The 23,979-nt window shown below is 47.2% G+C and overlaps 1 protein-coding gene across 8 annotated transcripts; it reads left to right on the forward strand.

Moving 5' to 3' along the window:
* The first annotated feature begins 1,265 nt into the window (after positions 1-1,265).
* Positions 1,266-22,990, forward strand: TGFB1 (transforming growth factor beta 1). Of its 8 annotated transcripts, XM_085043891.1 has the most exons (8): positions 7,919-7,947; positions 8,021-8,455; positions 10,058-10,269; positions 10,811-10,928; positions 12,103-12,189; positions 13,804-13,963; positions 15,207-15,360; positions 22,724-22,990. In XM_085043891.1, the coding sequence occupies exons 2-8, from the start codon at positions 8,110-8,112 to the stop codon at positions 22,880-22,882; spliced, it is 1,236 nt and encodes a 411-aa protein (XP_084900017.1). In that variant the 5' UTR covers positions 7,919-7,947; positions 8,021-8,109; the 3' UTR covers positions 22,883-22,990. The 8 variants fall into 8 exon arrangements, 5 of the variants coding, with proteins under 5 accessions (XP_084900015.1, XP_084900017.1, XP_084900016.1 ...); XR_014847134.1 differs by lacking the exons at positions 13,804-13,963; positions 15,207-15,360; positions 22,724-22,990 and adding exons at positions 1,266-1,338; positions 2,175-2,317; positions 3,042-3,167 and having other exon boundaries at positions 7,420-8,455; XR_014847133.1 differs by lacking the exons at positions 13,804-13,963; positions 15,207-15,360; positions 22,724-22,990 and adding exons at positions 1,270-1,343; positions 2,175-2,317; positions 3,042-3,167 and having other exon boundaries at positions 7,420-8,455.
* Positions 22,991-23,979: the final 989 nt, after the last annotated feature.

The raw sequence follows: 23,979 nt of genomic DNA on the forward strand, positions 1-23,979 counted from the left end.
GGGGGGGAAATGGGAAATTTGCAGGGAAAATGGGAATTTGGGAAGAAAATTGGAACTTTTGGGGGAAATTTGGGGGGAAAATGAGAAATTTCAGGAAAAAAAGGGAAATTTGGGGAGGAAATCCCAAAATTTGGAGGAAAAATTGGGAAATTTGGGGAGAAGAAGAGGGATGTGAGGGAAAATGCAGAATTTGGAGGAAGAAATCCCAGAGTTTGGGGGGAAAAGTGAGAAATTTCTGGGGGAAATCCCGAAATTTGGAGGAAAATAGGAAATTTGGGGCAAAATGTTGGAATTTGGGGACAAAATGGGAAATTTGGGGAGGGAAATGGGAAATTGGGGGAAAATCCCAAGATTTTGGGGAAAAAACTTCAGAATTTGGGGGGGAAATGAGAAATTTTGGGGAAAAATGGGAAATTTGGGGAGCAAATCCCAAAATTTGGGGGGGAAATGTCAATTTTGAGTCAAGATTGGGTGAAATTGTCCATTTTTGGATAAAATTGGGTGAAATTGTCCATTTTTGGGTCAAGTTTGGGCAAAATTGGGGATTTTTGTGGCAGGATTGGGAGAAATGTTGATTTTTTGGTCAAAATGGGGAGAAATCATTTTTTGGGGGAAATGGGGCAAGATTTGTCTAAAGATGTTAATCTTGGGGGAAAACTGGTCTGGGTTGGGAAAAAACCTCAATTTTTGGGCAAAACAAGGCAAAATTGGTAAAAAATGCTCATTTTTTGGTTCCAGATTGGGGAAAATCACTGATTTTTTGAGCTAAGATTGGTCAAAAGAGCTAATTTTGGGTCAAGAATGCGGGAAATTATTCATTTTTTGGGAAAATGGGACAAGATTGAGCCAATTGGATCATTTTGGGGTCAAAATTGGGTGAAATTGTTCATTTTTGGGGCAAAATTCCTCATTGTGAGGCAAAATTTTGGAGAAAAATCCCCGAATTTTGAGGAAAAGCAGGGTTTGAGAGGCTTTCACCCAATTCCGAAAGGATTTAGGAACGGAAAGGCCGCGAATTCCCAAATTTTTGGGTGTTTTTTCATCACTTTCTGGTGTTTTTTCCCCATTTTTGGACACTCGCGGTGCAGCCAAGATGGCGGCGGCGAGGCCAAGATGGCGCCGCTCTGTCCGTACAGCAAAATGGCGGCGCCACTTGGGAACTACCAAAATGGCGGCGCTCAGGTACCAACATGGCGGAATGCGGTGAATTTCCCGCCTTCTGGGCGTGGCTTTCGCGGTTCGGACCAATGAGCGGCGGGGGTGGGCGTGGCCAAGCGTTGCTATGGCAACGGTAATGCGGAAGAGTGGGACGCGCATGCGCAGTTGGGGCGCGGGAAGGTCGGGTGAGCGATTTTGGGGAATTTATGGGAATTTTGGGGGAAATTTGGGGAATTTTGGGCAATTTGAGGGAAATTTGGGGAATTGGGGGACGCGAGGGGGGTGGGGGTTGGAGGGAGTAGCGGGAGGGATAACGGGGAGGATTAAGGGGGATTTGGGTGGAAAACATGGGATTTTGGGGGAAATAATGGGAAGTTTGGGGTGGAATTGGGGGGAAATGGAGGATTTGGGGGGAATTTTGGGGTGAATTTGGGGTTTATTTTGGGGTGGATTTGGGGAGGATTTCGGGTGATTTCAGGCAGATTTTGGCGCCAGTTTTTCGGCGTGTTCCAGCTCTCCCCGGGCTGATTTTTGGGCTGATTTCGGGTGGATTTTGGGATGGATATTGTGTGGATTTGGAGTAATTTCGGGCTGATTTTGGGGATCCCCGAGCTGATTGTTGGGCTGATTTTGGGGTGAATTTCGATGTGATTTTGGGGTGATTTCGGCGGATTTTGGGGGTGATTTTGGGGTAATTTTGGATGATTTCGGGGTAATTTGGGGCCAATTTTGGAGCAGATTTTTTTGTCCATTCCAGCTCTCCCCGAGCTGATTTTTGGGGTGATTTTCGGTGGATTTTGGGGTTCTCTGAGCTGATTTTTGGGGTGATTTCGGCATGAATTTGAGGTGAATTTTTTTGACCATTCCAGCTCTCCCCGGGCTGATTTTTGGGGTCATTTTGGGGTGAATTTCGATGTGATTTTGGGGTGATTTCGGGCTGATTTTTGGGGTAATTTTGTGTGGTTTTGGGGGTAATTTGGGGTGAATTTTGGAGCCCATTTTGGTGTCCATTTCAGCTCTCCCCGCGCTGGTTTTTGGGCTGATTTGGGGCTCGTTGGGTGACTGGGGCCGATGGCAGAGCTGCACCTGCTGGGGCAGATCGAGGGAGCCTCAGGGTTCTGCCAGCGGCGCCTCTGCTGCAAGTGGGGGCTGCACGCCGGTCAGTGACGTTTGGGGAATTCGGGGATTTGGGGGGGATTTGGGGGATACTGGGGGTTGAGGAGATCTTGGGGGAATTCGGGAGATTTCGGGGGAATTTGGGACATTTTAGGAGGATTTTTGGTGGTTCCGGATGGGATTGGGGGATTTGGGAGTTGGGGATCCCAGGTGGGATTTAGGGTGAGTTTGGGGTTTTTGGGGGGTTTTTTGGGAATTGGGGGATTTTGGGGGTCTTGAGTGGTTTTTAGGGAAACTTGGAGGTATTTTGGGGGTCCTGCGGTGGATTTGGGGGGAATTTGGGGGTCCAGGGGGGATCTGGGGAGTCCCAGGTGGGATTTGGGGTGATTTTGGGGGAATTTGAGAGGATTTTGGGCATCCTGGGTGGATTTTGGGGCAAATTTGGGGGTCCGGGATTGGATTTGGGGGGATTTTGCGAGTTCCAGCTGGGATTTGGGGGGATTTTGGGCGAACTTGGGGGGAATTTGGGCAGATTTGAGGGAATTTTGAGTCTCCTGGATGGGATTTGGGGATCCCAGGTGGGATTTTGTGGCTTTTTTGGGGTTTTGTGGAAATGTCAGCTGGAGTTTTATGAGTTTTTTTTTAGCATTTTGGGGCGGTTTTTTGGTTTTTCTTTGGGGTTTTTTTTTTGGGTTTTTTTATGTTTGGGTTTTTCCGTGTTGCCATGTGGGATTTTGGGGTGATTTGGGTTTGCTGTGCTGTCCCAGGCGCTGCCTGGACGCTGCTGGCCGGGCTGGGCGCAGGGCAGACGCAGCTCGATGACCCGCAGGTGGACGATGAGGCGCACTGGGGCCACCCGCTGGACATCCACCTGGGGACAAAGGGGCTGCAAGGTGACACTGGGGACACTGGGACATCGTGGGGACATTGGGGACGTTGGGGACAATGGCGTCCCCAAGTGTCCCCAGGTGTTCCTAGGATGTCCTTAATGTCCCCAATGTCCCTAAAATTCCCCCAAAATCCCAATTCCCCTGATATTCCAATGATGTCCCCAATGTCCCCAACATCCCCACAATGTCCCCAGTAATGTCCCCAACACCCCAAATGTCCACAATGTCCCCAATGTCCCCAGTAATGTCCCCAACACCCCCAACATCCCCAATGTCCCCAACACCCCAGCATCACTTAAATGTCCCCAATGTCCCCAGGCTGGCCCAAGCTGCTGCTGGAAGTGTGGCACGTGGATTTCTGGGGTCGCCTGGGCCTGTCCGGCTATGGCGTGTGCCACGTCCCCAGCGCCCCGGGCTGTCACCGCCTTGCCGTGGCCACCTGGCGCCCGCGGGGACACTGGGGACACCGGCTGCTGGGGACACAGGCGCCGCCGCAGCTGCGCGTCCCCGAGGCGGCGGTGACAACGGCGGGGGACAGGTTCAGGCTGAGGACAGAGGCGGCGGGGACTGTCCGGCTGAGCCTGGCGGTCATCAGCAGGAACTTCGGCCGCTTCGGGGTGGCGGCGTGACATCGGAATTTGGGGACACTGGGGACATCGGGGTGGTCATCTGATACTGGGGACATTGAACTGGGGACATTAAATGATGTTAAAGGTCGTTTCTGACCATTGGAATGGTTGTGTGACTTCAAAATTGGGGACACTGGGGACATTGGGGACATCAGGGTGGTCATGTGACATTGGGGACACTAAAGGACATCGCAATGGCTTTAGGACCCCAAAACTGGGAACATTGGAGTGATTGTGTGACTTTGATATTGGGGACGTTGGGGATATTTGGGACCTTGAGGTCATTGGGGTCACTCTGGGGACATTTGGGGACATCAGGCCAGGACAGGTTCAGGCTGAGGACAGAGGCGGCTGGTCAGCAGCAGGAACTTCGGCCGCTTCGGGGTGGCAGCGTGACCCTGGGCACACTGGGGACATCGGGGTGGTCATGGGACATTGGGGACATTGAATTTGGGGACATTAAAGGATGTTAAAGGACATTGGGCAGGTTGTGTGAGTTCAAAATTGGGGATACTGGGGACATTGGATGGACATTGGGTGACCATCCGGAATGAGGCCTTGGGGTCACTCTGGGGACACTGGGGACATCGGGGTGGCTGTGTGACATTGGGGACATTAAAGGACATCAGAATGGCTTTAGGACCCCAAAACTGGGGACATTAAAGGACATTGAGGTGGTTGTGTGACATCAGGGACATCAGGGACACTGGGGACAAAGATGAGATTTTGGGGTCACTTTTTGGTCACTTTGGGGTCACTTTGGAATGGGATTTTAGGGTCACTCTGGGGTCACTTTAGGGTCATTTTGTGGTCACTTTTGGGTCACTTTGGGGTCACTTTGGAATGAGATTTTGAGGTCACTCTGGGGCCACTTTGGGGTCACTCTGGTGTCACTCTGAAACCCCAGAATTTGTTGTCCCCTCCCCCCTTTTTCCCCTCCCCACTTCGCGTCCCCAAATTCAGTTTTTGTCACCAATTTTTGTTTGAATTTTGGGGGGAGGAGCCCCAGATTTGGGGGGGAGGGGCCCACGGGGTTTCCCCTGCCCCAGCCGCAGAGCCTCCTCTCCGCCCCCTTGTTCCGGAGGGGAAACTGAGTCACGGCGGAGGGAGGGGAAGGGAAATTTGGGTGTCTGAGCTGCTTCCGGAGGGTGAGAGAGGGGAGGGGAGAGCTCCAAAAAAACAAAATTCTGTCGCCGAAATTGTCGGAAATGTCCCCAAAAATCCTCCTTTGGAATTGCCTGAAAATGACCAAAAATCTCCCCCAAAAATTGTCATTTAAAATCTAAAAAAAAAAAAAAAACCCTGCCTAAAAATCCTCTAAAATCCCCCCAAATTTTTTTTTTAAAATCTCCCCAAAATCCCCCCAAATCCTCCTTTCAAAAACCTCTAAAAATAAAAAGAAATCTCCCCCCAAAATCCCCAAAAATCCTCCATCGAAATCCTCTAAAAATAAGAAAAAAATCCCCAAAAATCGTCCTTTGAAATTGGCTGGAAATGAAAAAAAAATTCCCTTTAAACTCGTTTTTCCAAATCACCTAAAAATTACCAAAAATCCTGCCGGGGCGGGGGAGGGGCAGGGCAGGGGTCTCCCCTCCCCCCGCCGCTTCCTGGGTGGGGCAGCCGGAGGAGGGAGAGAAATCGGCGAAAAAAGGAGAAATCGGCAAAAAACAGAGGAGAAGGAGAGAAAAAGCGAAAAAAGCGAAAATGGACAGGAAAGGAGACGCGGGAAGGCGCGGGACGAACCGGGAGTGAGCCGGGATAACTGGGAGTGAGCCGGGATAACTGGGAGTGAGCCGGGATAACCGGGAGCGAGGCGGGACAGCGAACCGGGATAACCGGGAGTGACCCGGGACAGCGAGCCGGGATAACCGGGAGCGAGCCGGGATAACCGGGACTGACCCGGGATAACCGGGAGCGAACCGCGCCGGGTGAGGAGCGAGCGGGACTGAGCCGGGAAGGAGGAGAGACAAGCGGGACCGAACCGGGACAAGCAGGAAGGAGCGGGGACTACCGGGACTGACCCGGGACTGACCCGGGACTGGTGAGGAACAAGCGGGACAGAACTGGGACTGAACCGGGACAAGCGGGAAGGACCGGGAACCACTCGGGACCAGCCGGGAACGGGACAGGGAGAGCCGGGACCGAAGCGGGACAAGCGGGATCGAGCTGGGGACGAGCAGGACCAGCCGGGGCTGAACCGGGACTGGTCAGGGACAAAGCGGGACCACCGGGGAAGGACCGGGGAGCGAACCGGGACAAAGTGGGGCTGAGCCAGGACCGAAGCGGGACAAGCGGGAAGGAGCGGGATTGGGGAGGGACAAGCGGGACTGACCCGGGGCTGCTCAGGGACTGACCCGGGACCAGCGCAGGTCAGCCCGGAGCACCCGGGAAGGAGCAGAAACAGGCCAGGAGCGAAGCGGGCCGGCCGGAGAAGGAGCGGGAGCAGCCGGGGACATCCGGGAGCAGCCGGGCCAAGGAGGAAGGAAGGAGCGGGACTGGTGAGGGACAAGCGGGACTGACCCGGGACTGACCCGGGACTGGTCTGGGACAGCCGGGAAGCGTTGGGAACCACCCGGGACCACCGGGAACGGGACAGGGAGAGCCGGGACAAACCGGGACAAGACCGGGACTGCTCAGGGACGAGCAGAACCAAAGTGGGACCGGCCCGGGATAACCGGGGACTGGCCGGGAGCGGCTGGGGGCAAGCGGGGCTGAGCCGAGACCGGCCGAGGCCAGCAGGGGCCAGCGGGAAGGAGCGGGACTGGTCCGGGACAAGTGAGACTGAGCCGGGAGTGACCAGAGAGCAGCCGGGACCGGCCGGGGACAAGGGGGAAGGACCGGGAACAAGCGGGACTCAACCGGGACAAGCGGGACCCAACAGGGACAAAGCGGGACTGGTGAGAGACGAACCGGGAGCAGCCGGGAACGGGACAGGGACAAACCGGGACAAGCAGGAAGGAGCGGGACTGAGCTGGGACCGACCCGGGACTGGGGAGGGACAAGCGACACTGAACCGGGAAGGAGCGGGCCAAGCGGGACCAGCCGGGGCTGAAGCGGGACTGGTCCGAGACAAAGCGGGACCGACCCGGGAAGCGAAACCGAGCAGCGGAACTGAGGCGGGAGGGAAATCCGGGGGGTTCCGACTGGGGGGCGTGGCTCGGGTTTGGCCCGGCATTGAGGGGGTTAAACCCCGGGTTTAGGAGCTTTATCCCAATTTTAGGTTTTTTTTTCCCGGTTTTAGGGAGTTTTTCCCCTTTCCAGGGGGTGTGTCCCGATCCAGGATGGTTTAACCCGTTCCGCTCCGGGTTTGTCCCACTCCAGAGCGCTTGTCCCGGTTTCAGGGGTTTTTCCCGGTTTCAGTCCGGGTTTATCCCGGTTTTATCGCGATTTATTCCGGTTTTATCCCGATTTTTCCCTGCTCAAAGGGCTTTATCCCATTCCCGCTCGGCTTTCACCAATCCCGAGGGCTTTTTCCCGGTTTTTCCCGTTTTGTCCCGGTTCATCCCGTTTTCTCCTGCTTTATCCCCATCCCGATACCTCTCTCCCGGTTCCTCCCGGTTTTTCCCATTTTCCCCCAGTTTCTCCCATTCCCTCGAGCTTCATCCCGGTTTTTCCTTTTTTCCCAGGTTTTAACCCATTCCGAGAGCTTTCTCCCTGTTCTCCTAGGGATTTTTTCCTGTTTTCTCCTCCTTTTCCCACTTTATCCCCGTTTCTCCCGCTTTATCCCCCTTTCCCCTCTTTCTCCCAGTTTATCCCACTTTCTCCCGCTTTTCTCCATTTTATCCTGTTTTTTCACACTCCCTCGAGTTTTATCCCGCTTTCTCCCTCTTTCTCCTGCTTTTTCCCATTTTATCCCAGTTTCTCCCACTCCCTCCATCTTTTCCCCGTTTTTCCTGCTTTATCCTTCTTTAACTCATTCCCGAGAGCTTTTTCCCACTTTATCCCTGTTTTTTCAGGTTTTATTCCACTTCCTCGAGCTTTATCCCTGGTTTTCCTGCTTTATCCCACTTTCTCCCGCTTTTTCCCATTTTATTCAGCTTTTTCCCGCTTTATCCCGGTTTCTCCCACTTCCTCGAGCTTTATCCCTCTTTTTTCCATTTTATCCCCCTTTATCCCATTTTATCCTGGTTTTATCCCACTTTATCCCAGTTTTCTCCCCCTTTATCCCATTTTATCCTGGTTTTATCCTGGTTTTATCCTGGTTTTATCCCACTTTATCCCATTTTATCCCCCTTTATCCCATTTTATCCTAGTTTTATCCCCCTTTTCTCCATTTTCTCCGCGATTTCTCCCCCTTGCTCCCCTCGCTCCGCACCATGCCCTTCCTCCTCCTCGCTCTGCTCCTCCTCCTCCTGCCCTGCCCGTCGCTGTCGCTCTCCTCGTGCCGCAGCCTGGACCTGGACCTGGCTCGCCTCAAGCGCATCGAGGCCGTGCGCGGCCAGATCCTCAGCAAGCTGCGGCTGCCCGAGCCGCCCGGCGGAGCTCCGGGAGAGGGAGACGCCGAGGAGCTCCGAGCTCTGCCCGAGGAGCTCCGCGCGCTCTACAACTCCACCCGGGAGCTGCTGCGCCAGAGGAGCAGGGAGAGGATCAGCGAGCAGGAGGAGCAGGAGGAGTACTATGCCAAAGAGCTGATGAGGTTTCCCATGGAGACACCTGGGGAAGGTGAGTGAGAAGGTAAATCCTGGTTTTAAGGGGTTCAGTCCTGGTTTTAGGGGAAAAAAAATCTGATTTTAGGAGGTTTTTTTGCCAGTTTTAGAGGGTTTTTTTTTGGTTTTGGGATTTTTTCCCACGATTTTAGGGAGGTTTTCCGGGTTTCAGGCATTTTCCCCAGTTTTAGGTTTTTCTCCCACGGTCGTATGCTGTTTTTTCTGATTTTAGGAGGTTTTTTCCAGTTTTAGGGTTTTTTCCCCCTGATTTCAGTTGGATTTATCCCAGTTCCGGACAGGTTTTTTGGATTTTAGGGTTTTTTCCCCAGTTCCTGTTGGTTTTAGGGGTTTCAGGGTTTATCTGGAGTTGGGGCCGTGAAAGGGTTAAATCCTCGTTTTAGGGGAAAAAATTCTGATTTTTGGATGTTTATTCCCAATTTTAGGAAGATTTATCCCTATTTTTGGTGGTTTTTTCCCCAGTTTTAGGGAAAAAAAAATCTGATTTTTGATGGGTTTTTTTTCCAGTTGTAGAGGGCTTTTTTTCTGGTTTTTGGATTTTTCCTTCAGTTTTAGTGGTTTTTTTCCCCCTAAACCAGGTTTATCCCGGTTTTAGGGTTTTTATTCCCCTATTTTAGGGTCTTTTTTCCAGGTTTTATGTGTTGTTTTCTCAGTTTTAGGAGGTTTTTCCCCAGTTTTAGTGTTCTTTCCCCACAGTTTTAGGGATTTTTTTCTCAATGTTAGGGTTTTTCCCCAGTTCCAGTTGGGTTGATCCCAGTTCCAGACAGGTTTTTCCAGTTTCAGGGTTTATTCCCAGTTTTAGGGTTTTTTCCCTGTTTTCAGGCAGTTTGTCCCCATTGCAGACTTTGGGGCCATGGGGACACCCTGAAGGGACAGAGGACACCAAGGGGACAAGGTGGCCCCGAGGTGACCCTGAGGTGACCATAGGTGACCTCAGTGACCCTGGTGGCCCTGGTGACCCCAAGGTGACCTCAGTGACCCTATGATGGCCCCAGGGTGACCTCAGGGACCCTGAGGTGACCTTGCTGACCATGGGAGACCTCAGTGACCCATGGGTGACCATGGGTGATCCTGGTGACCATAGGTGGTCCTGGTGGCCATGGGTGACCTTAGTGACCCCAAGGTGGTCCTGGTGACCTCAGTGACCCATAGGTGACCATGTGACCCCAGGGTGACCTCAGTGACCCATAGGTGACCATGGGTGACCATGTGACCCTGATGACCCTGGTGCCGGTAGGTGGTTCTGGTGACCCCAAGGTGACCTCCGTGACCCACAGTTGGTCCTGATGACCCTGAGATGGTCCTGGTGACCTCAGTGACCCTGGTGGCCCCAAGGTGGTCCTGATGACCCCGAGGTGACCTCAGTGACCCCGAGGTGACCTCAGTGACCCTGGTGACCACGGGTGACCCTGGTGACCCTGATGACTCTGGTGGCCATGGGTGACCTCAGGGACCCCAAGGTGGTCCTGGTGACCATGGATGACCCTGGTGGCCCCAAGATGGTCGTGGTGGCCATGGGTGGTTCTGGTGACCCATGGGTAACCCTGGTGACCCCAAGGTGACCCAGTGACCCCTGGCTGACCCCTCGGTGTCCCCTCAGGTCCCCTGGAGCGCTGGCGCCCAACCCCCCGCAGCCTCTTCTTCGTGTTCAACGTCAGCAGGGTGAGGGCGGAGCTTGGCCACGCCCTGCTGAGCCGCGCCGAGCTGCGCATGCTCAGACAGGGGACAGCCGGGACAGCGGTGACAGCAGCGGGGACAGCGCAGGGGACACTGGGGACACTGGGGACAGAGCAGCGAGTCGAGCTCTACCAGGTGGGTACAGAGATTGGGGACATTCGTGACATCGTTGGGGACATTGGGGATGTTGGGGATATCGAGGGTATTGGGATGTTAGGGACACAGGGACACTAGGGACATTGGGGACATTGGGGATATTGGGGACATTAGGGACACTGGGGACATTTAGGGGTTTGGGGACATTGGGGACATAGGGACAACATGGTGTCACAGCTGCAGTGACACAAAATTTGGGGACCACGATGGAGCCCAAGATGAGCTCCTCAAATGTCCCCAATATCCCAGTGTCCCCAAATGTCCCCAATGTCCCCAATATCCCCAATGTCCCAATATCCCAATGTCCCCAAATGTCCCTAAATGTCCCCAATGTCCCCAATGTCCCCAATATCCCAATATCCCAGTGTCCCCAAATGTCCCCAATGTCCCAATATCCCCAATGTCCCCAATGTCCCCAATGTCCCCAATGTCCCCAATGTCCCCAATATCCCAGTGTTCCCAAATGTCCCTAAATGTCCCCAAATATCCCCAATGTCCCCAATGTCCCCAATGTCCCCAGGGCTATGGCAATTCCTCCTGGCGATTCCTCCAAGGTCGCTCAGTCAGTGTCACCGCTGAGGACGAGTGGCTTTGGTTTGATGTCACCGACAGTGTCCAGCAGTGGCTGCGCGGCTCAGGTGAGGGAAAACCCCCAAATCCCCAAAATTCCCACCAAAATTCCTGAAATTCCCATCGAAATCCCCGAAATTCCCAGAATTGCTGTCAAAATCCCCAAAATTTCCACAAGAATTCAAAAAATATCCCAATGAAATAGGACAAAATTCAACAAAATCACCCCAGAAATTCCACCACAATCTCTCCAAAATTCACAACAAAATTCCCACCAAAATCCCCAAAATTCCCATCCAAATTCCCACCAAAATAGGACAAAAATCAACAAAATCGCCTCCCAAAATTCCTGTCAAAATCCCTGAAATTTCCACCAAAATTCAACCAAAATTCCCACTAAAATACAACAAAATCTCCAAAATTCCCACTGAAATACAAAAAGATTCCACCAAAATATGACAAAATTCAACAAAATTCCCCAAAAATCTGACAGTGTCCAGCAGTGGCTGCGTGGCTCAGGTGAGGGAGAGATCCCAAAATTCCCGAAATTCCCAAAATTCCCATTGAAATCCAACAAAAATTGTCGAAATTCCCATCAAAATCCCCAAAATTTCCATGAAAATTAAAAAAAATCCCAACAAAATAGGACAAAATTTGACAAAATTGCCCCAGAAATTCCACAATTCCCATCAAAATCCCCAAAATTCCCGCCGAAATATGACAAAAATTCAACAAAATGCAACAAATTCCCAGTGAAATAAAAGAAATCCAACAAAATTCCCAAAATCTGACAAAATCCCCCGAAAAGCCCCAAAATTCCCCCAAATTCCCAAGAAATCCCAAAAATTCCCCCAAATCCCCCTAAAATCCTTATAAAATCCACCCAATCCCCCAAAATTCCCCCAAACCCCACAAGATTTTGAAAAGCTGCCCAAAAAATCCCAAATCCCCCAAAATTAAAAAAAAATTCCCCAAAATTCTGAAAATCTGCCCAAATCCCTCCCAAATTTCCCCCAAAAAATCAGCAAAATCCCTTTGAAAATCCTGTGAAAAATCCCAAAAAATCCCCCCAAACTTCCCCCAAAAAGTTCCCAAAGAATTTCCCCAAAATCACCCAAAAAAATTCCCCAAAATTCCCCACCAAACCCTGCAAATCAAAAATAAAGGTCCAAAAACTTCTCCAGAAATTCCCAAAACATTCCCCAAGTTCCCCAAACTCTCCCAAACTCGCGGATTCCGCAGAGGCTCTGGGAGTTTTCCGGCTGAGCGTTCACTGTCCCTGCGAGCCTGGAGGGGACGAGGAGCCAAACCTGAAAATCACCATCGAAGGTAAACCCTTTGGGCATTTCTGGGAATTGGGGGAATTTTTTGGGATTTCTTGGAATTTTTTGGGGATTTTTTTTGGAATTTTGTGGATTTTTTTAGGGGGATTTTGGGATTTTTCAGAGGATTTTCAAAGGGATTTTGCTGATTTTTTGGGGGAAATTTGGGAGGGATTTGGGCGGATTTTCAGAATTTTTTTAGGGGGATTTTTTTAGGGGGATTTTGGGACTTTTAAAATTACTTTTTTGATTTTTTTTGGGGGTGGGATTTTCGGCAATTTTTGGGGAATTTTTTTTGGGGTGCTTTTAATTTTTTTTTTTTTTTATTTTTGGGGGGATTTTGTCGTGTTTTGGGATTTGGTTTTTTTATTTCTTCCTTACAGTTGGGAGATATTTTGCCTTTTTTTTTTTTAATTTTTGGGGTTTTTTTTATTTTTTAAAATTTCTTTTTTATTTTTTTATTTCTTGGGATTTTTCAAGATTTTTTTTTTATATTTTGGGGATTTTTTTTTGCTTTTTAAAAATTATGTGGGATTTTTTGAGTTTTTGGGGGGATTTTAAACTTTTTTTTAGGTGGGATTTTTCAAGAATTTTTTGGGATATTTTGGGGATTTTAAAAATTTTTTTAAATTTTGTGGGACTTCTTGAGATTTTTTTTTATTTTTTAAAAATATTTTTTGGATTTTTTTTAATTTTAGGGGATTTTTTGGGGGGCTTTTGGGATTTTTTTGGTGGTTTTTTTTTAATTTTGTGGGATTGTTGGAATTTTTCTGAGTTTGTTTTTCCTTTTAATTTTGCACGATTTTCAGAATTTTTTTTACTATTTTGCAGGATTTTGGGGATTTTTTTTTTATCTTTTGGGAGACTTTCTGGGATTTTTGGGGGGATTTTCTGGGATTTGGGGTGATTTTGGGGAGTTTATGGGTTTGGGGATTTTTAAAAATTTTTTTCTATTTTGTGGGATTTTCTGGGATTTCGGGGGGAATTTTGGGGGATTTTTTTTGAGGTTTCACTGTCAGTGCTGTATTCCCAATGATGTCCCCAATGTCCCCAGTGTCCCCAAATAGCCTCAATGTCCCCAAATTCCCCCCAATGTCCCTAAGGTCCCCAAATTCTCCCCAGTGTCCCCAATGTCCCCAGTGTCCCCAAATAGCCTCAATGTCCCTTAATTCCCCCCAATGTCCCCAAATTCTTCCCAGTGTCCCCAATGATGTCCCCAATGTCCCCAATGATGTCCCCAATGTCCCCAAATATCCTCAATGTCCCCAAATTCCCCCCAATGTCCCCTAATTCTCCCCAAATCCCCAATGTCCCCAATGTCCCCAAAGATGTCCCCAGTGTCCCCAAATATCCTCAATGTCCCCAAATTCTCCCCAATGTCCCCAAATTCCCCCCAATGTCCCTAATGTCCCCAATGTCCCCAAATTCTCCCCAATGTCCCCAATGTCCCCAAATTCTCCCCAATGTCCCCAATGTCCCCAGTGTCCCCAAATAGCCTCAATGTCCCCTAATTCCCCCCAATGTCCCCAAATTCCCTCCAATGTCCCTAATGTCCCCAATGTCCCCAAATTCTCCCCAATGTCCCCAGCATGCCCAACGATGTCCCTGCTGTCCCCCGCAGGGTTCGACCAGCCCCGCGGTGACATGCAGGCCATCGCTCGCCGTCACCGCCGCGTCCCTCATGTCACCGTCATGGCTCTGCCGGCCGAGAGAGCCAAGGAGCTGCGAGGTCATCGACACCGGCGGGGGCTGGACAGGGACAGTGACCAGTCGTGTGCGGGGTGAGGACGCTGGGGGGACACTGGGGACACTGGGGATATTGGGGACACTGGGGACATTAATGGGGACACTGGGGATTTGGGGACACTGGGGACATTAATGGGGACGCTGAGGACACTGGGGATATTGGGGACATCGTGGGGACTTGGGGACATTGGGGATATTGGGGACATCGTGGGGACTTGGGGACATTGGGGATTTGGGGCCATGGGGGACATTGGGGATTAATTGGGATATTAGGGACATTGGGAGTGACTGGAATTGGGAACAATTTTTTTAAAAATCCCAAAAAACGCCCCAGAAAGTTGCGAAAAATCTCCAAAAAGTCGCCCAAATTCCAACCAAAAATTCCAACCAAAAATTCCAGCCAAAACCACCTCTCCCCCAGATGTGAAAAATCAATACAGAAACCCCCAAAAATCCCCCCAAAATCATAGAAAACCAAGAAATCATGAAAAATCCATTTATTTTTTTTAAATCCCCCAAAATTTGTGAAAAATGCCTTAAAATTAAAAAAAAAATCGTGAAAAATCCCAAAAAATTGCAAAAAACCCTGAAAATAAATTCTAAAAAATCGTGAAAAAATCCCCAAAAAATCCCCCAAAAGCACCTAAAAAGTTGCAAAAAACCCCAAAAAACCCCATAAAAAATCATGAAAAATTGAAAAAACATCCCATAATGCAAGAAATCCCCAAATTTCCCATTTTTTCTCGGTTCCAGCGAGCAGAGCTGCTGCATCTGCCTGCTGTGGATCAATTTCTGTTCCCCAAAATCCCTCAAAATCCTCCCGAAAATCCTGAAAAATAGCGAAAAATCACCCAAAAACCCCCAAAATTGCAGGGCAAAAGAATCGCCAAAAAACCCCCAAAAATCCCAAAAATGTAGCGAAAAAAAAAAAAAAAAACCCACCAGAAAAAAACCTCAAAAACTGAAAAAAGAAAAAACCCCAAAATTCTACGAAACCCCCCGGAAAATCCCCAAAAATCCAATATAAATAGCAAAAAAAAGTGGAAAAAAAATTGCCAAAAAATCCTCCAAAAATCACCAAAAAAAAAAAAAATCCCCAAAAACCGCTTAAAAAATCCCAAAGAAATTGCAAAAAAATTGCCAAAAAACGCCCAAAAAAATTGCAAAAAACCCCAGAAAAAATAGTGAAAAATTCCTAAAAAATTCCTGAAAAATCCCGAAAATTTCCTAAAAAATTCCCCAAAGTCCTCAACCCCCGTATTTCCCGTTTTGTCTCAGTTCCAGCGAGCAGAGCTGCTGCGTTCGCCCGCTGTGGATCGATTTCCGGCGCGACCTGCAGTGGAAATGGATCCACGAGCCGCGAGGCTACATGGCCAACTTCTGCGGGGGGCCGTGTCCCTACATCTGGAGTGCTGACAACCACTACAGCAAGGTGAGCCTTCAGAAGGGGCTGGGGCTCTTCAAAACTGGGGAAAAAAATGCGCCAAAAAATTCCCCAAAAATTGGGTCTGGGGAGTTCAAAATGGGTTTTGTCCTTTTATTTGGAGCGCTGAGAATCTCCACAGCAAGGCGAGGGTTAAAAAATGTTCCAAACCCAAAAAAATCCCCCAAAATCGCACAGAAAATCCCCCAAAAATCCCCCAAAAAATCCCCCAAAATCACAAAAAAATCCTCTAAAAAACTTCAAAAAATTCTCCCCAGAAATGGAGTGTTGATAATCACTACAGCAAGGTGGGCTGGAAAATGGGGTTGGGGGTGTCAAAAATAGAGAAAAATCCCGGAAAAAATCACCCCAAAATATGGTGAAAAATCCCCCCCCCCCAAAAAAAATCCCCCAAAAATCGCCAAAAAATTCCCCAAGTTGCCAAACATTCACAAAAAAATCCAAAAAGAATTGCAAAAAAGTCCCCTCAAAATAAACAAATTTCCCCCAAAAAATCAGAGGAAAAGAAAAAAAAAACCCAAAATCCCCCCCAAAATCTCAAAAAAAACTTTAAAAAACCCTCCAAAAATCGCCAAACCCCCACAAAAAATCAAAAAATATCCCACAAAAAATCCCCCCAAAAATAGTGAAAAAAAACCTCCAAAAAATCCCCAAAAAATCACAAAAAATTGGGTCTGGGGTGTTAAAAATGGGGTTTGTCCCTATATATGGAGTGGTGATAAACCTTACAGCAAGGTGAGGGGATTAAAAATGTTCCAAACCCAAAACAATCCCCCAAAATCGCCAAAAAAATCTCAAGGAAATCGCAAAAAAAGGCCAATAAATCGCCAAAAAATACACCTGAAATGATCCCAAAATAACTGAAAAATTAAAAAAAATTCCCCCCAAAAATGGAGTGTTGATAATCACTACAGCAAGGTGGGCTGGAAAATGGAGTTGGGGGTGTCAAAAATAGAGAAAAAAACCAGAAAAAATTGCCCCAAAAATAGCGGAGGAAATCGCAGAAAAAAAACCCCAAAAAATCCCCCCAAAATAGTGAAAAAATCATGAAAAAATAAAAAAAACCAAAATTGCCAATAAATCCCCCCTAAATCACGAGAAAATCCTTTTAAAATTGTGAAAAAAATCGTGAAAAAAATCGTGAGAAAACCCAAAATAAATTCCCTAAGAAATCGCCAAAAAAACCCCAAAAATGGCAGAAAATCCCCCCCAAAGAATCCCCCAAAAATTGGGAAAAAATCCTCAACAAATTCTCCAAAAATAATGGAAAATCCGAAAAAAATCATGAGAAAAACAAACAAAAAAATCCCCTGCAAAATCATTATAAATCCCCTCAAAAAGGGGGCTGAGAGTTAAAAAAATGGGGTTTTCGGCCCAAAAAATGGGTCTGGGGGTGTTGAAAACCCCAAAAAAATCCCCCCCAAAATCGTGGAAACAAGGCAAAAAAATCTCAAGAAAATAGTGAAAAAATCTGCCCAAAAATCCCCCCAAAATGGCAATAAATTTGCTTAAAAATCCCCCCAAAATCACTAAAAAAGTAAAAAAAAATCTCCCCACAAATCACCAAAAACCCCCCAAAAAATCGTGAAAAGTCCCAGAAAAAATGCCCCTTAAATTGCAAAAAACTGCCCAAAAACCCCCAAAAATCACGGAGAACCCCCCAAAAATACCCCCAAAATCACGAAATTTTGAAAAGAAATCGCTAGGAAGAAAAACCCCAAAATCCCCCAAAAACTCAAAAAAAAACCCCAACCCCAAAAATCGCCAAAACAAGCAAAAAAAAAAATCCCCAAAAAATAGGTAAAAAAACCCACGAACAAAAAAAATCCTCCAAAAATCGTGAAAAATCTCCCAAAAATTGCCAAAAAGATCCCAAAATAATCTTGAAAAATCCCGAAAAAATCTCCCCAAAATGGCAAAAAGAAATCCCCCCAAAAATTGCAAAAAATCCCCAAAAAATCGCCAAAAACCACCCAAAAATTCCCCCAAGATTGCCAAACCTCCCAATTCCCCCCTAAATTGCAGAAAATCCCCCCAAAAATCAAAACATAATCCCCCAAAAATCACAAAAAACCCCAAAAATTCCCCAAAAATCGCCCCAAGCCCTTCCCCAAAACACAAAAAACCCCAAAAAATCTCATAAAAAATCCCCAAAAAATCGCAAAAAAATGGCTTTGGGGGCTCCCGAGTTTTGGGTTATTTGGGGATTGTTTTGGAATTATTTTGGGATTATTTTGGGATTATTTTGGGATTATTTTGGGATTATTTTGGGATTGTTTCGAGTGCATTTTGGAGTTCTTTTGGGGTTATTTTGGTGTAATCTGGGGTTGTATATCAGGGTGTGTTTTGGAGTTATGTTGTATTTTGGGGTGGATTTGGGTGAATTTTGGGGTTTATTTCGCGGCTATTTCGGGTGTATTTCGGGTGTATTTGGTGGTGCATTCACAGGCATTTGGAGGCTATTTTGTGGTGTATTTGTGGTCATTTTGTGTGTATTTTGGGTGTATTTGGGTTATTTTGGGTGTATTTCTGAGTGTTTTCTGAGGCTGTTCAGAAGTTGTTTTGGGATGTATTTCCAGGTGTTCTGTGGGTATTTAAACAGAATTTTGAGGGTATTTTCAGCATATTTTTCCGCGTATTTTGGGTGTGTTTTGTGCGTATTTTCTACACATTCCCACCATATTTCTGACATTTCTGTTATTTTGGGTACATTTCCCTACATTTTGGGTCTATTTTCACCCTATTTTCGCCATATTTCACAGTTCTATTTCTAGGTCTATTTTCCCATATTTTATCTGTATTTTGCTGTATTTTGGGCACATTTTGACCTCTTTAACCCCAAAATTTCCATTTTCTCCCCTAATCCAGGTGCTGGCTCTGTACAACCTGCACAACCTGGGGGGGAAATTTTGGGTTATTTTGGGTCTATTTTGTGGTTATTTTTGGAGTCATTTTGCAGTGCATTTTGGGTACATTTTGTGGTTATTCTGGCATTATTTTTGACGTATTTTGAGGTTATTTTTGGTGTATTTTGTGGGTATTTTAGAGCGTATTTGGGGTGTATTTTGCAGCTATTTTGGGTGTGGTTTGTGGTGTGTTCATGGTGGCTTTTGGGTTTGTTTTGAGGTTATTTTGGGTGTATTTTGGGATTATTTTGGGTGTATTTTTGAGGGTATTCTGTGGCTATTTTGGGGTGTATTTTGGATATATTTTGGGTGTAGTTTGAAAATATTTTGTGTCTATTTGGGGAATATTTTTTGTGTATTTCATGGTGTATTTTGAGGTTATTCTGGAACGCATTTTGCAGGTATTCTGAGGGTATTTTGAGACTTTTTCCCAGCATATTGTAGGTGTATTTTTGGGGTAATTTTGGGGTAATCTAAGGGTATTCTGGGGTGTATTTTGAAAATATTTTGGGTGTCTTTTGGATATATTTTGTGTCTATTTTGGCTCTATTTTGACAAGGAATTCCAGGATAATTTCAGCATTATTTCAGGTATATTTCAGCTATATTTTTCAATATTTTTGACCTCTCTAACCCAAATATTTCAAATTTTTCAGTTATTTTGGGATCATTTCAGGTGTATTTTGTGATTATTTTGTGGTGTATTTTGTAGCCATTTGGGGACTATTTTGTGTGCATTTTGCCGATATTTTGGGATATTTTGTGGTGTATTTTGAGGTTATTTTAAGGTGTATTTTCAGGTATTTTGTGGTGCATTTTAAGGTGTATTTGGGGTTATTTCATGGTGTATTTTGTGGTTATTTTGGAATTATTTTGGGTGTATTTCGAGGTGTATTTCACAGCTATTTCCTAGTGTATTTTACCGCATTTTGGCCACATTTTGAAGCAGCATTTCCAGATCATTTCAGCATTATTTCAGGTGTATTTTAGCTGTATTTTGCCATATTTTGGACCTCTCTAGCCCCAAAATTCCCATTTTTTCCCCATCCAGGTGCTGGCTTGTATTGGTTTGAAAACAAAGCAGTGGGAGATCACAAGTTAATATTAAAATTAATAGAAAAAATTAACAATAAGTGAAATAATACAAGGAAAAGCGCTGACTGAGTCAGATACAAGCTGACACCCGGCTAGACAGGGCTAGCTCAGGCAGTTCCAAGGCCAGGTTATATCCAGGTGGGAATGCTTGGCTCCTCCCTCCTGGGCAGAGTATCCCACAGTAGGATAAGTCCATGAGTCACACGGTGGGTCCCTGATGGCCCATTGCCTGTCATGCGGGGTGGGTCATTAGCAGCTGGTAACAGCTAACGGATGGCCCATTGCCTGTCATCCGGAGTGGCTCATTAGCAGGTGATAGCAGCTAACGGCCCACAGCTGGTGGTAATAGAATACTTAACTACATCTATATTGCAACCTAGGACATTATCCACCCCTTATTGTATTACCATCTACACAGTTCTCACTCAAGATAAGGTCTCCTTGTGGTACACAACGGGTTTCCCCATCTGCCTTCATCACCCACCAAGTATAACCAGGTCCTTGGGCAAAAACCACTCCACGGATGGGTTTGCCTTTCCCTGAGGTGGGACTGATCCAAACAGTCTTTCCTAAAAAACCTCTTACATGTACCACAGGGACTTTATCTCCATCCACTGTGTGCAAAGGTTCGGACTCGGCAGGACCGGCTCGATTGATAGAACCCCTTGTGTTAACCATCCAGGTGGCCTTTGCTAAGTTCAGTTCCCAATTTTTGAAGGTTCCCCCGCCAAGTGCCTTCAAAGTTGTCTTAAGTAGTCCATTGCACCGTTCAACTTTCCCAGCAGCTGGTGCATGATAGGGGATGTGGTATATCCATTCAATTCCGTGTTCTCTAGCCCAGGTGCTTATGAGGCCATTCTTGAAATGGGTTCCATTGTCAGACTCGATTCTCTCAGGGGTACCATGTCTCCACAGGACTTGCTTTTCCAGACCCAAGATGGTGTTCCGGGCAGTAGCATGAGGCACAGGGTAGGTCTCTAACCATCCCGTGGTTGCTTCCACCATGGTCAGCACGTAGCGCTTTCCTTGGCGGGTTTGGGGAAGTGTGATGTAGTCAACTTGCCATACTTCCCCATACCTGTACTTTGACCATCGTCCCCCATACCACAGAGGCTTCACCCGCTTGGCCTGTTTGATTGCAGCGCAAGTCTCACAGCTGTGGATGACCTGTGAGATGTTGTCCATGGTCAAGTCCACCCCTCGGTCACGAGCCCACCTGTATGTCGCATCTCTCCCTTGATGACCAGAGGCATCATGGGCCCAACGAGCTAGAAATAACTCTCCTTTGTACTGCCAGTCCAGATCCACCTGTGACACTTCCACCTTGGCAGCTTGGTCCACCTGCTCGTTGTTACGATGCTCTTCATTAGCCCGACTCTTAGGTACATGTGCATCCACATGTCGAACTTTCAGAGTCAGCTTTTCTGCCCGGGCGGCGATGTCCTGCCAAATCTCAGCGGCCCAGATGGGTTTTCCTCTGCGCTGCCAGTTAGCCTTTCTCCAGCGATCTAACCATCCCCACAGTGCGTTGGCTACCATCCAGGAGTCGGTGTAGAGATAAAGCCTTGGCCATTCCTCTCGTTCGGCAATATCCAAAGCCAGTTGGATGGCTTTAAGCTCTGCGACCTGACTCGATCCACCTTGTCCCTCGGTAGCCTGTACAGCTTGTCGTGTGGGGCTCCATACTGCAGCTTTCCATTTCCGATCTGCGCCTACAATTCGGCAGGAACCATCGGTGAAGAGGGCATAGCGTCTTTCACTCTCCGGCAGCTCGTTATACGGGGGTGCTTCCTCAGCACGTGCTACTTTCTCCTCTGCTTCTTCTGAAGATAATTTAAAAGTCTCACCTTCAGGCCAGTTTGTTATAATTTCCAGAATCCCAGGGCGATTCGGGTTTCCAATACGGGCGCGCTGTGTGATGAGGGCAATCCATTTGCTCCACATGGCATCAGTGGCATGGTGGATAGAGGGAACCTTTCTCTTGAAAGGTATCCCAGCACTGGCAGTTGGGCTGCAAGGAGAAAGTGTGCTTCCGTACTAATTACCTCTGAAGCGGCTTGGACTCCTTCATAGGCTGCTAGGATTTCCTTCTCGGTGGGAGTATAGTTGGCTTCAGACCCTCTGTAACTTCGACTCCAGAATCCCAGTGGTCGACCTCGGGTCTCACCAGGCACTTTCTGCCAAAGGCTCCAGGACAGACCATTTCCCCCGGCTGCAGAGTAGAGCACATTCTTTACCTCTGGTCCTGTCCTGACTGGTCCAAGGGCTACCGCATGAGCGATCTCCTGTTTGATCTGGGTGAAGGCTTGCTGCTGTTCAGGGCCCCAGTGGAAATCGTTCTTCTTGCGTGTCACCAGGTAGAGAGGACTTACAATCTGCCTGTATTCGGGGATATGCATCTTCTAGAAACCTATGTCGCCTAGGAAGGCTTGTGTCTCTTTCTTGTTGGTTGGTGGGGACATCGCTGTGATCTTGTTGATGACTTCGGTAGGAATCTGACGTCGGCCATCTTGCCACTTCACTCCTAGGAACTGGATCTCTTGGGCAGGTCCCTTGACTTTGCTCTTCTTGATGGCGAAGAAGAATCCCGATGATTTTCTCTCCTTTCCCAAACACTTCCGTTGCTGTGTCCCCCCACACAATGATGTCATCAATATACTGCAGATGTTCTGGAGCCTCACCCTTTTCCAGTGCAGCCTGGATCAGTCCATGGCAGATGGTGGGACTGTGCTTCCACCCCTGGGGCAGTCGGTTCCACGTGTACTGCACACCTCTCCAGGTGAAAGCAAACTGAGGCCTGCACTCTGCTGCCAGAGGAATGGAGAAAAAGGCATTGGCAATGTCGATGGTCGCATACCACTTTGCTGCCTTGGATTCCAGCTCATACTGAAGTTCTAACATGTCCGGTACAGCAGCACTCAGTGGTGGTGTGACTTCATTCAGGCCACGGTAATCCACCGTCAGTCTCCATTCTTCACTGGACTTACGCACCGGCCATATAGGGCTGTTAAAGGGTGAGTGAACCTTGCTGACCACCCCTTGGCTCTCCAGATCCCGAATCATCTTATGGATGGGGGCCACAGAGTCTCTGTCAGTGCGGTATTGCCGGCGATGCACTGTTGCTGTAGCAATTGGTACCCGCTGTTCTTCAATTCTCAGTAGTCCTACAGCAGACGGGTTATCTGAGAGACCGGGCAGGGTATTCAGTTGTCTTATGTCTTCTGTCTCTACGGCCACATTTTGAAGCAGCATTTCCAGATAATTTCAGCATTATTTCAGGTATATTTCAGCTATATATTTTCGATATTTTTCACCTCTCTAACCCCAATATTTTTATTTTCTCCCCACTAGGTGCTGGCTCTGTACAACCTGCACAACCCGGGCGCCTCAGCCTCTCCCTGCTGCGTTCCGCACAGCCTGGAGCCTTTGCCCATCATCTACTACGTGGGCAGGAAAGCGCGACTCGAGCAGCTCTCGGGGATGGTGGTCAGTGCCTGCAGGTGCAGCTGACAGCCCCAAAAATCCAGAATTCTATCCCAAAAATTCCCAAATTCTATCCCAAAAATTCTGGGATTCCTATTCTCACTGCTGTACTAATAAAAGCTATTTAATTTGTAAGTGGTTCTGGTTTTGAGTTTTTGTGATTTTTTTTTTATTTTAAAAAAAAGTGATTTTTTGGCGAGTTTTAATGAATTTTTAAAAATTTTTCTAGGATTTTTAAAAATTTTTGGAGTTGGCATCTGCAAATTTCTCCAAAAATACCATTAAAAAAAAAATCAAACTTCCACCCAAAGAAACCCAAAATCCAACCCAAAAATCCCTCAGAAAACCCCAAATCCACCCCAAACTCGGGATGATGCTCAGTGCTTGTAGGTGCAGCTGAGAGCCTGAAAATGACAAAAGAATTATGAAATTTCATTCCAAAAATTCCCAGGATTTTCTATTTCTCTGCTGTGCTAATAAAAGGGATTTAATTTGTAAGTTGTTCTGATTTTTTGGGGGTTTTTTGAAATATTTTGTGACTTTTTTTTGGATTTTTTTCTGAATTTGTTGTGATTTTTAAAAATTTTTTTGGTAATTTTTAGTTGGTTTGTGGGATTTTTTTGGTTTTTGTGGGGTTTTTTTAGGATTTTTTTGAGTGTCAGTGGCTGCAAATTCCTCCAAAATCCCATTAAAAAAACTCCCAGATTTCACCCAGATATTCCCAAATCCACCCCCAAAATCCCACAGAAATCCCACCAGAAAATCCCCTAATTCCACCCCAAGAAAACTCCCAAATCCTCCCCTAAAATCCTCACAAAATCCCCGCAAAGAAACCCAAAATCCCCAAATTCCAATCCCAAAAAACCTCAAAAATTCCCCCCAAAATTCCCTAAAAAAAACCCCCAAAATCTCATTAAAAAAATCCCAAATCCACCCCAAAACCCCCAAACTTGGGGATGGTGCTCAGTGCCTGCAAGTGCAGCTGACAGCCTCAAAAATCCAGAATTTTGTCCCAAAACTTCCTAAATCCACTCCAATTCCATCCCGAAAAATCCTGGGATTTTTTCTCTCACTGCTGTACTAAAAAAAGTTATTTAATTTGTAAGCTGTTGTGATTGTGGTTT

The sequence above is a fragment of the Lichenostomus cassidix genome, unplaced genomic scaffold (genome assembly GCF_008360975.1).
Source record: "Lichenostomus cassidix isolate B80296 unplaced genomic scaffold, HeHo_3.0 HiC_scaffold_42, whole genome shotgun sequence".
NCBI lineage: Eukaryota > Metazoa > Chordata > Aves > Passeriformes > Meliphagidae > Lichenostomus > Lichenostomus cassidix.

Excerpts from the sequence above, each read along its gene's own strand:
- TGFB1 (XM_085043889.1), top strand. The coding sequence starts at position 2,230 with ATGGCAGAGCTGCACCTGCTGGGGCAGATCGAGGGAGCCTCAGGGTTC. Across the intron at positions 2,318-3,041 it reads CAAGTGGGGGCTGCACGCCG|GCGCTGCCTGGACGCTGCTG; the intron begins GTCAGTGACGTT and ends GTGCTGTCCCAG. Across the intron at positions 3,168-7,419 it reads GGGGACAAAGGGGCTGCAAG|GTTTTAACCCATTCCGAGAG; the intron begins GTGACACTGGGG and ends CTTTTTTCCCAG.